The 13,258-nt window shown below is 27.3% G+C and overlaps 1 protein-coding gene across 1 annotated transcript in view; it reads left to right on the top strand.

Annotated features, from left to right (window-relative positions):
• The window catches only part of LOC129981151 (nose resistant to fluoxetine protein 6-like), a 49,502-nt gene extending 42,375 nt beyond the window's left edge, over positions 1-7,127 (top strand). The window contains exon 15 of the mRNA XM_056091855.1: positions 6,751-7,127. Coding sequence (XP_055947830.1) covers positions 6,751-6,870 — 120 coding nt within the window. The 3' untranslated portion in view covers positions 6,871-7,127. The remainder of the gene's footprint in view (positions 1-6,750) is intronic.
• Positions 7,128-13,258: the final 6,131 nt, after the last annotated feature.

Here is a 13,258-nt window from a genome sequence, read left to right as displayed (position 1 = left end):
TCATTTGAAAGTGGTTTATTAATTGTTATCAATACAGTAAATGGCCATTACATTTTGAAAGCCCTTCACATGTAATACAATGTAGAATCACAGAAGTTTGCAATGTTGAATAATCATTTCATAAAATAGTATTTAAGTACGAATGTCATTTGAAAGTGGTTTATTAATTGTTATCAATACAGTAAATGGCCATTACATTTTGAAAGCCATTCATATGTAATACAATGTAGAATCACAGAAGTTTGCAATGTTGAATAATCATTTCATAAAATAGTATTTAAGTACGAATGTCATTTGAAAGTGGTTTATTAATTGTTATCAATACAGTAAATGGCCATTACATTTTGAAAGCCATTCATATGTAATACAATGTAGAATCACAGAAGTTTGCAATGTTGAATAATCATTTCATAAAATAGTATTTAAGTACGAATGTCATTTGAAAGTGGTTTATTAATTGTTATCAATACAGTAAATGGCCATTACATTTTGAAAGCCATTCATATGTAATACAATGTAGAATCACAGAAGTTTGCAATGTTGAATAATCATTTCATAAAATAGTATTTAAGTACGAATGTCATTTGAAAGTGGTTTATTAATTGTTATCAATACAGTAAATGGCCATTACATTTTGAAAGCCATTCACATGTAATACAATGTAGAATCACAGAAGTTTGCAATGTTGAATAATCATTTCATAAAATAGTATTTAAGTACGAATGTCATTTGAAAGTGGTTTATTAATTGTTATCAATACAGTAAATGGCCATTACATTTTGAAAGCCATTCATATGTAATACAATGTAGAATCACAGAAGTTTGCAATGTTGAATAATCATTTCATAAAATAGTATTTAAGTACGAATGTCATTTGAAAGTGGTTTATTAATTGTTATCAATACAGTAAATGGCCATTACATTTTGAAAGCCATTCATATGTAATACAATGTAGAATCACAGAAGTTTGCAATGTTGAATAATCATTTCATAAAATAGTATTTAAGTACGAATGTCATTTGAAAGTGGTTTATTAATTGTTATCAATACAGTAAATGGCCATTACATTTTGAAAGCCATTCATATGTAATACAATGTAGAATCACAGAAGTTTGCAATGTTGAATAATCATTTCATAAAATAGTATTTAAGTACGAATGTCATTTGAAAGTGGTTTATTAATTGTTATCAATACAGTAAATGGCCATTACATTTTGAAAGCCATTCATATGTAATACAATGTAGAATCACAGAAGTTTGCAATGTTGAATAATCATTTCATAAAATAGTATTTAAGTACGAATGTCATTTGAAAGTGGTTTATTAATTGTTATCAATACAGTAAATGGCCATTACATTTTGAAAGCCATTCATATGTAATACAATGTAGAATCACAGAAGTTTGCAATGTTGAATAATCATTTCATAAAATAGTATTTAAGTACGAATGTCATTTGAAAGTGGTTTATTAATTGTTATCAATACAGTAAATGGCCATTACATTTTGAAAGCCATTCATATGTAATACAATGTAGAATCACAGAAGTTTGCAATGTTGAATAATCATTTCATAAAATAGTATTTAAGTACGAATGTCATTTGAAAGTGGTTTATTAATTGTTATCAATACAGTAAATGGCCATTACATTTTGAAAGCCATTCATATGTAATACAATGTAGAATCACAGAAGTTTGCAATGTTGAATAATCATTTCATAAAATAGTATTTAAGTACGAATGTCATTTGAAAGTGGTTTATTAATTGTTATCAATACAGTAAATGGCCATTACATTTTGAAAGCCATTCATATGTAATACAATGTAGAATCACAGAAGTTTGCAATGTTGAATAATCATTTCATAAAATAGTATTTAAGTACGAATGTCATTTGAAAGTGGTTTATTAATTGTTATCAATACAGTAAATGGCCATTACATTTTGAAAGCCATTCATATGTAATACAATGTAGAATCACAGAAGTTTGCAATGTTGAATAATCATTTCATAAAATAGTATTTAAGTACGAATGTCATTTGAAAGTGGTTTATTAATTGTTATCAATACAGTAAATGGCCATTACATTTTGAAAGCCATTCATATGTAATACAATGTAGAATCACAGAAGTTTGCAATGTTGAATAATCATTTCATAAAATAGTATTTAAGTACGAATGTCATTTGAAAGTGGTTTATTAATTGTTATCAATACAGTAAATGGCCATTACATTTTGAAAGCCATTCATATGTAATACAATGTAGAATCACAGAAGTTTGCAATGTTGAATAATCATTTCATAAAATAGTATTTAAGTACGAATGTCATTTGAAAGTGGTTTATTAATTGTTATCAATACAGTAAATGGCCATTAGATTTTGAAAGCCATTCATATGTAATACAATGTAGAATCACAGAAGTTTGCAATGTTGAATAATCATTTCATAAAATAGTATTTAAGTACGAATGTCATTTGAAAGTGGTTTATTAATTGTTATCAATACAGTAAATGGCCATTACATTTTGAAAGCCATTCATATGTAATACAATGTAGAATCACAGAAGTTTGCAATGTTGAATAATCATTTCATAAAATAGTATTTAAGTACGAATGTCATTTGAAAGTGGTTTATTAATTGTTATCAATACAGTAAATGGCCATTAGATTTTGAGAGGCATTCATATGTAATACAATGTAGAATCACAGAAGTTTGCAATGTTGAATAATCATTTCATAAAATAGTATTTAAGTACGAATGTCATTTGAAAGTGGTTTATTAATTGTTATCAATACAGTAAATGGCCATTAGATTTTGAAAGCCATTCATATGTAATACAATGTAGAATCACAGAAGTTTGCAATGTTGAATAATCATTTCATAAAATAGTATTTAAGTACGAATGTCATTTGAAAGTGGTTTATTAATTGTTATCAATACAGTAAATGGCCATTAGATTTTGAAAGCCATTCATATGTAATACAATGTAGAATCACAGAAGTTTGCAATGTTGAATAATCATTTCATAAAATAGTATTTAAGTACGAATGTCATTTGAAAGTGGTTTATTAATTGTTATCAATACAGTAAATGGCCATTACATTTTGAAAGCCATTCATATGTAATACAATGTAGAATCACAGAAGTTTGCAATGTTGAATAATCATTTCATAAAATAGTATTTAAGTACGAATGTCATTTGAAAGTGGTTTATTAATTGTTATCAATACAGTAAATGGCCATTAGATTTTGAAAGCCATTCATATGTAATACAATGTAGAATCACAGAAGTTTGCAATGTTGAATAATCATTTCATAAAATAGTATTTAAGTACGAATGTCATTTGAAAGTGGTTTATTAATTGTTATCAATACAGTAAATGGCCATTAGATTTTGAAAGCCATTCATATGTAATACAATGTAGAATCACAGAAGTTTGCAATGTTGAATAATCATTTCATAAAATAGTATTTAAGTACGAATGTCATTTGAAAGTGGTTTATTAATTGTTATCAATACAGTAAATGGCCATTACATTTTGAAAGCCATTCATATGTAATACAATGTAGAATCACAGAAGTTTGCAATGTTGAATAATCATTTCATAAAATAGTATTTAAGTACGAATGTCATTTGAAAGTGGTTTATTAATTGTTATCAATACAGTAAATGGCCATTAGATTTTGAAAGCCATTCATATGTAATACAATGTAGAATCACAGAAGTTTGCAATGTTGAATAATCATTTCATAAAATAGTATTTAAGTACGAATGTCATTTGAAAGTGGTTTATTAATTGTTATCAATACAGTAAATGGCCATTACATTTTGAAAGCCATTCATATGTAATACAATGTAGAATCACAGAAGTTTGCAATGTTGAATAATCATTTCATAAAATAGTATTTAAGTACGAATGTCATTTGAAAGTGGTTTATTAATTGTTATCAATACAGTAAATGGCCATTACATTTTGAAAGCCATTCATATGTAATACAATGTAGAATCACAGAAGTTTGCAATGTTGAATAATCATTTCATAAAATAGTATTTAAGTACGAATGTCATTTGAAAGTGGTTTATTAATTGTTATCAATACAGTAAATGGCCATTAGATTTTGAAAGCCATTCATATGTAATACAATGTAGAATCACAGAAGTTTGCAATGTTGAATAATCATTTCATAAAATAGTATTTAAGTACGAATGTCATTTGAAAGTGGTTTATTAATTGTTATCAATACAGTAAATGGCCATTAGATTTTGAAAGCCATTCATATGTAATACAATGTAGAATCACAGAAGTTTGCAATGTTGAATAATCATTTCATAAAATAGTATTTAAGTACGAATGTCATTTGAAAGTGGTTTATTAATTGTTATCAATACAGTAAATGGCCATTACATTTTGAAAGCCATTCATATGTAATACAATGTAGAATCACAGAAGTTTGCAATGTTGAATAATCATTTCATAAAATAGTATTTAAGTACGAATGTCATTTGAAAGTGGTTTATTAATTGTTATCAATACAGTAAATGGCCATTAGATTTTGAAAGCCATTCATATGTAATACAATGTAGAATCACAGAAGTTTGCAATGTTGAATAATCATTTCATAAAATAGTATTTAAGTACGAATGTCATTTGAAAGTGGTTTATTAATTGTTATCAATACAGTAAATGGCCATTACATTTTGAAAGCCATTCATATGTAATACAATGTAGAATCACAGAAGTTTGCAATGTTGAATAATCATTTCATAAAATAGTATTTAAGTACGAATGTCATTTGAAAGTGGTTTATTAATTGTTATCAATACAGTAAATGGCCATTAGATTTTGAAAGCCATTCATATGTAATACAATGTAGAATCACAGAAGTTTGCAATGTTGAATAATCATTTCATAAAATAGTATTTAAGTACGAATGTCATTTGAAAGTGGTTTATTAATTGTTATCAATACAGTAAATGGCCATTACATTTTGAAAGCCATTCATATGTAATACAATGTAGAATCACAGAAGTTTGCAATGTTGAATAATCATTTCATAAAATAGTATTTAAGTACGAATGTCATTTGAAAGTGGTTTATTAATTGTTATCAATACAGTAAATGGCCATTACATTTTGAAAGCCATTCATATGTAATACAATGTAGAATCACAGAAGTTTGCAATGTTGAATAATCATTTCATAAAATAGTATTTAAGTACGAATGTCATTTGAAAGTGGTTTATTAATTGTTATCAATACAGTAAATGGCCATTACATTTTGAAAGCCATTCATATGTAATACAATGTAGAATCACAGAAGTTTGCAATGTTGAATAATCATTTCATAAAATAGTATTTAAGTACGAATGTCATTTGAAAGTGGTTTATTAATTGTTATCAATACAGTAAATGGCCATTACATTTTGAAAGCCATTCATATGTAATACAATGTAGAATCACAGAAGTTTGCAATGTTGAATAATCATTTCATAAAATAGTATTTAAGTACGAATGTCATTTGAAAGTGGTTTATTAATTGTTATCAATACAGTAAATGGCCATTAGATTTTGAGAGGCATTCACATGTAATACAATGTAGAATAGGAAAGTTTGCAATACCGCATAATCATTTTGTAAAATTGTATTTAAATATGAATGTCACTTGTAAGTGGCTTATCAATTGTTATCAGTACAATAAACGGCCATGACAGGCATTGCTCATATCTATTAATTCGATACTGAATGAAACTCAATTCATAACAGTAAGCTATTATTTAATATAATTGCATCTAATTATGAATTTTTCATAGCAGAAGGTTTATCAATAGTTTTGTATAGTAAGCTATACAAAACTGCAGAGTTCTCAAATACATATATTTATTGCTCAAGGTATTTACAGAAGTGACTAATGTACAAGAAAGAGTTTTTAATATGTACTAATGAAAGTAAATACACATAGCGCGACCTATTCTTTAGACATTATATCTTAAACTTAATTCGGAATATATTCCAAGAGGAATTTTGTTGTTAAAATCAAGAATGCATTCCAGGTTTTTGAGATGCTGCATGAAGCGTTTATCTTTTTGCGACAAATTAAGAAAATTTATTTTGTGTTTAGTATACGGAGATGGCAGATTATTATAATGTTTGACTTGACTTTAATCTGCTATTTCTGATATTCTAATTTTTAACATAAATTCCGTGTGATAACTAAAGATTTTTAAATCTTAAAAAATGCCATAGAGGAAAAAGCAGTATGAAGAAAATTCAATAAAGTTATATCGTTTCATTTAAAAAATGATAGGATAAACAGTGTCTTGTAAATTTCTTAATGAGTTGAATTTTAATGATTAAGCTTATGATTACATAGTAACAGTTAGTATGACTTGGTTGACTTCATAATATAAAAATACGGAATTAAAATAAATTTATCTATTTTTTGTATTTTTCATAACAGTGATGAATTAAGAGAATTAAAAAAGGACCAAATTTAGAAACATTTACATAAACTATCGAAAATTTTAAATACATCAAGCATGTGGTTATGTTTCCTCATTATTGTTATATTTCTGATAATGAGTTGATAACATTAAGATACTTCCGAAAGATATTATAAAAATATTCACAATATATAAAGACGCAAATTAAATATTTTCACACGTTATGGAACAATTAAAATTTCGAAAGAGTGTTTTATATACAAATATAAAAATATTTTTGAATGCTTATATACTTTTCTTCCTTTTCTTTTCAGATCATGTTATTTCTTGGTTATCTTATTATTTCTTATGCCGTTTCAATGGTGACATCTTTGTTGTTTGAATCCCCTTTGATAAGACTGGAAAAACTTATCAGAAATAAATCAGCCTCTTGATGAAATATTAGGTATTAGCTTGTGAAAAAAGAGAAATCGAAAAAAAAATGTATTTAAATAAATTTTCTCAAAAATAAAATATCACATTTTTGTATGAATATTATTTTAACACGAATATATAACTCTAATAGCAAATAAATCTATATCTTAAATTTATCACATTTGTTTTAAGAACATTCTTTTCATACGCAACATTTTTTTTTTCTATTCTCAAAAAATCATAATTATTTTCATTGATTGGGTTTGTTTTACATCTTCTAATTGGTTTATTCCTATTATTGAAGCTTATCATTTTGTTTAATGCATGTATGGATATGACATAAGCCAGCTATTATATATTCAACAACAATTTTTTAAAAATAATAAATAGAAATTTTATGCCTTTGAAATATTAGTTTTTTTTTAGAAATTGTTTCTATTGAGTGAATTCAGAAATTGTTTCTGTTTTCTTATTTTTTTTTTCCTTTTCACTTTCTCATATAAGTCATCATTCTTTCTCATATCATCAAAAAATTTGAAATCGAGGTTTTGATGAATCTTCACGTTTCAAACCTCCTTGAGTTCAAAAACACATGCTTGGTATCAAATCTATCTGTTTTTTCGATACACTACGAATATTATAAGTAAAAGTAAAAAGGCTTTAAGCTAGACGGCTGAAATTTGGTATGTGGAGTTTCGACCAAATTTATAGATTTCTATCAAACGTTGAAGGAAATTTATGCACCGAAAGTCTTTCTGTCTGTCTTTTTGCTCGAATACAAGCAAATTCAAGAACTACAAAACATAAAATGATAGATAAATATTACTTGATATGCAGATTTAGCTGCATATCAAATTTTGAACCAAATTCATCAAACAGTTGATCGCCTGTCGGTCTATACTTTGGCATGCATATTAATGTAATAACTCATAAATACAATTATTTAAATGAATAGAATTCGATATGTTATCTTGTGACTACACATGTAGATTTATGTCAAAATGTGGCTTCGATTGGCGAGCAAAAAGATGTCCAAAATACATATTTTCGCTATACATTCAGTAAAAATGTTCGATTCACTCTTTAGATTAATTACCTAAAGGCATTATTTTAATTCAGAGGAAACAGGGTTAGTTCTTGAAGAGTATACAAGAAAGTTTCTGGGAGACCATTCCACGGTTATTTTGAATCACATTGAAGATGTGATATTTAAAGCACTAGATTTTATTTTGTTGTTTCTAATGAAATAAAGTTGACAAATAACAATATTATGGAAATGCGATCGGGTACCATTAGATTTTATAAAACTGAAAAGCTGAATCAAATAATACTTAATATTGTATCAAATATAATCAATCAATAATAATATTATATCAAATCTAATCATTCAATAATATTATATCAAATATAATTATTCAATAATAATATTATATCAAATATAGTCATTCAATAATAATATTATATTAAATAAAAATCTATAAATTTTAGTGTATATAAAAATTAGTTCAAAATTCACATTTTAAGTTAAAAACATTCGATCATTGATAATATAGTCATTGAGGATCAATGAAAGGTATATTTTTATTAAAATTCAAATAGCTTTTGCATAGGGATTGCAATACCGGTATACCGGGATACCGAATACCGGTATTTTGAGCCATTTGTACAATTTTGTAATACCGGTATACACAAGTTTAAATACCAGTTTATCGGTATTTACTAGAAATTTTTAAAATTTCTCCACTTATATGTTCAGGTATCGCGAACATAGCAAAATTGTATACGTTTTTGGTTTTATGTCTTCCTAACGGGCGAAATTAATTAGCTAATTAACGGCTTAATTAGTTGCTTAAATCTAAATTAGCGAAACATGGATTATCCCAGAAAGAAAATATTGTATCCTTAACGACTGATGGAACAACAATTATGAAAAAAGTTGTAAAGTTGATTGGTGCAAATCAGCAGCTGTGCTATGCACATGGAATTCAATTAGGAGTAATAGGTGTATAATACCAAAAAAATAAAGAACAGAAGAATCCAAATACTGTGGATATAGAAACTTCGGATTACGACTTTGAATAGAGTAAGAGTGAGAGTGATATTGACAATGAAGATAATGACAATATAATTGTTGAAGAAGATATTGCTAATGAGGATGAAATATTGACCTATTAAGAATTGCTTCCTATAATTTATAAAGTTCGAAAAATTGTTAAGATATTTAAACGTTCCCCTATAAAAAGAATATTTTATTAAAATATATACTAACTGAAAATAAAACAGAATATATGTTAATATTAGATTCTAAAACACGTTGGAATAGTTTATTCTTAATGATGGAAATCCAATCGAAAAAGCAATAATCGACTTAAACCTGTAAATTAATTTTTCAGATAGTGAATTCGACTTAATATCCAGAACTATATCAGCTCTACTTCCAATAAAACTGACTGTTGAGGCATTATGTCGGAGAGATTCTAATTTATTAACATCTAATGCAACAATAAATTTATGTTGCAGTCACTGAAAGAACAGCACACATCACTATATGAAGAATTATATATTACATTGAAAAATCGCACAGAAGAAAGGCATACCGAAATAGAAAATGTCTTATGGTATTTACATAATTATAATGATTTTAAAAATGAAAAGGAAAAAGAAGAAAAGAAAATTACCAATTCAAATCTGATTAAGTTTAGAGTAAATTTTCTTTAAATTTTTTACCCACAATCATATCCACATTCAGAAGAATTCGGTTCAATTATCGAAGATTATGATGTCACTACTGTAGATAGTGAAAAGGAATTGTCTCTTGAACAAAAATTAGAATTAGCGATAAACCAAACGATATTAGCGATATTCAACGAACCAAAATACAATACAGAAATCAGCTATACCCAAAACCATCGATTTATTTGAAGATGAGGGATTTAGAGGTAAATATTTGGAAAAAGTATATCGCGCACTGCTAACAGTACCATCAACTAGCGTAGATGCCGAAAGAGCTTTTTCGACAGCTGGTAATTTTTACACAAAATTATTTTTCAGGCTTAATGACAGTACAATTGATGCATTATGTTTTTTAAGATCACATTACAAAAATTTGTAATAGTACCACAGACTGAATAGTGATATTTACACATTTTTTGGGATTTAAATAAATAAGATGTTTCTTTACTTTTTTGTGATTATATACTGTTATAATTTATAAGTTACAAATTATTTTTTGTGATATTTACACTCTCTAACAAAACTGGCAAATAAAACAAAGATACAACTGTGTTTTCTTTCTTTTTCTAAAATTTCTAATACCGGTATTAAGATTTAAAAAATATAGAATACCGGTATTTAACTTTTGGTCCGGTATTGCAATCCCTACTTTTGCATCATAAAATTTATAAAATCTTAATGAATAAAACCCAAGAAAATATTATAAAAACTTTACATATAATTGTGCATTCCACTGATATTCAAGATATTTTTCTTATAAATTTGGCATCCATCACGCATCAGGTGAACATCATTTTTAAATTTGTAATTTATCACTACAAGAAACCTCTATTCATCAGTATCAACTTATTATGTGTGAGTAATTACGAAGATATTTATTGAAATTTAGGGTCAAACGATAGTATTTATTGCTTATTATTTTTCAAATGTCATTTCGATCTGAATTATAAATGATGAATTTCTAACATTCTAATTTACCCAGCATTAAAAATTTGCGAAAGTTTTTATTACAATGCACACCTCGTATTTGACAAATAATCACTAAAGCCCATTTTTGGAAACATGAATTCATTATATTATTCAATCGAAAAAATATGTATTATTGTAAAAGCAAAATATCCACTACTGCAACTGTCAACAGTATTATCTTCTTTTTTTAACACAGAATAAAAAAAGTGTCATTGTTATCCGTCAATAAATTTTTTGAGAAAAAAGGGTTTTTAGTAAAGCTTTTTATACAATGCTATCAACTAAAAATAAACAATGAATTTCGCTTCTTATCATTTCATCACCGATATGTGTCTTCCTACATCGATAAACATGGAACTTCTTTTGATGTCTTAAAACGCTGATTATTACTAACACACGAAAACTCGAAAAGATATTTATCGATAAAAAGTCGCTACATATTATATATAAATTCAAATAACGCATCATTTTCAATTACGAATTCAAGAGATCAATTCCCTGACTTATATTTTAAATATACGTAAAAACGCGTGTCAACCTTGCTGAAGGTCACGTGGGGTGAACCACGGAGTGTAACCCCCTTCTTCGCCAAGTTGCAATAATGCACCAAAGCTGGCAACCTCAGTTTTCTCTAGACTGACAAACTAATTATCTTTCGCCTTTATTATGCGCTATGATTGGACATCTGCTCCCTCGCTTTTGAACATTTCGCAAAACACGGCGCAAGACCATTGTTGGCGAGTTGGAGATTTTTGAAAATTGCGCCAAGCGTAACGGTCACGTGTTATCATATATCTCCGGTATAGAAATTCGATTTGAAGGATTTTATGATTGATCAAATCAATTTTTGCTTAAAAAAGCGACCGAGAATAGTCTCCCCATAACGTTCTTCTATACTCTCTAAAAATATACTTATGTATAATTAACTACATGCCATTAGCAAGAATATTATCTTTGGCAACCTTTTTGGCGATAAATCGTTTAGATGCAATTAATGCACAAGCACCGGAAACACAACGTGTATTTTGGATTCTTATTTTCGAACAATTGCAGCCCAAATTTGATATGAAATTGCACATAAAGTCACAAGATTAGCCGTGTTAATTATTTTTTTTTAAAGTTATCATGTTCACATACATGTGAATGTACGGACGGACAGATGATCAATCATCTGGCAGATTCGATTCAAAATTTCATGTGGATCTATATTTTAGATGTTAGATGTTTTAGACAGAAAAGATATTCAACGTCAAAAATAATATATATATATATATATATATATATATATATATATATATATATATTTATAAGGATCAAGAATAAATCGGAACTGGTGTGAAATCAAATATAACTGTAAACGTCTTTGAATGGAAACTGTATAAATTCTTCTTTACGGTAATTGTTAGCTCCTCAATTATCAGTGTCCTCAAAAGTGATTTCTACTGCTGATAAGTATTCCTCAAAAGTGATATCTGCTTCCAGAAGAAAGCGAGCTTTCTCAGCGCCGAATATAACATATATCCAAATATTTTCGTCATATAAATGAAGTAATTTACGGTTATAAATGTTACAAATGAATCAGAATTATGATAAACTTTGTGTAAATGTAAAAGTCACGTAAAAAGGAAATGTAAAAACTCTTTTTTGCTGTAATTGTATTGAGTTCACAAAAAAATCAGAATGTGTATTAACATCAACATTTTTTTTTTTTTAATTTTTAATACAGACATATGAATATTTCTTTCTTATTAATTTTATGTGAGATAAAATAATCTTATAATGATGTTCTAAATTAACTTTACCATACTCAGTGTGTTCATAAGTCATGAGATGAGTCACGATTCCGATTGTTCACCTATTGTTCAAAGCAAGTCACAGCTATAAAACGGCGAGAGATATGCATAGAAAGGGTGAAAGTTTTTGTAGAATGGATATCCTGCTAAAAATATTTAGAAACAATGGTGGAATGCAATTGTAGTATCCCTTACTGCTTTATGATTGAAGGTATAATTAGTCAAAACAGGTGAATAATTGTTTCATCAAGACGAAAAACGCTTGCACTGAATTTTAAAGAAGTTAGGATTTGTAAAGTGGTTTACCAAATATAAATATATTTTCATTTAAACTTTTGGCACTTGTTAGAATCCTATATACTAGAATACTACATGAAAGAACATCTCAAAGAGTTTGAGAAATATTTGAGCACAGGTGGCCGTGACTTTAGCAAGATTTGAATGATTACTTCACTCATTTTTATGTCAGCCAGTTAGCCTAAGTTGGCGATCCTTTGGAGAATGCTGTTTTCACCTGTATGAAAAGGATCTTGTTGAAAGAAACGATGATGCTTAAGAGGCATTAACTTCCTAGATTTGAATTCTGCAAAACAGAAGAGACAACTTTCTTTTGGACCATTTATGTCATGAGTAAATTAAGTCACCCCACCTTCATATAAATATTTACTCATATGCCATGAAACTTCTACACTTTTCCAAAACTTTTAGTGATGTTCATTTATATAGTAGAAGTATTATAGTTATATTTTGTTTTGTTTTGTAATAATAGGAATCGTAAAATGTTTTGCAATTACATAAAATGATTGTGTAATTGTAATTCATTGTATATAAAATAATTTTGAGTTTGAAAAAACAAGATGAGTTTGAAAACAAAGATTTTTACATAATGTGCGTATGTCTGTGACAAAGATAC

This window comes from Argiope bruennichi, chromosome 8 (assembly GCF_947563725.1).
Source record: "Argiope bruennichi chromosome 8, qqArgBrue1.1, whole genome shotgun sequence".
Classification (NCBI taxonomy): domain Eukaryota; kingdom Metazoa; phylum Arthropoda; class Arachnida; order Araneae; family Araneidae; genus Argiope; species Argiope bruennichi.
This window is presented reverse-complemented; position numbering and strand designations above follow the sequence as displayed.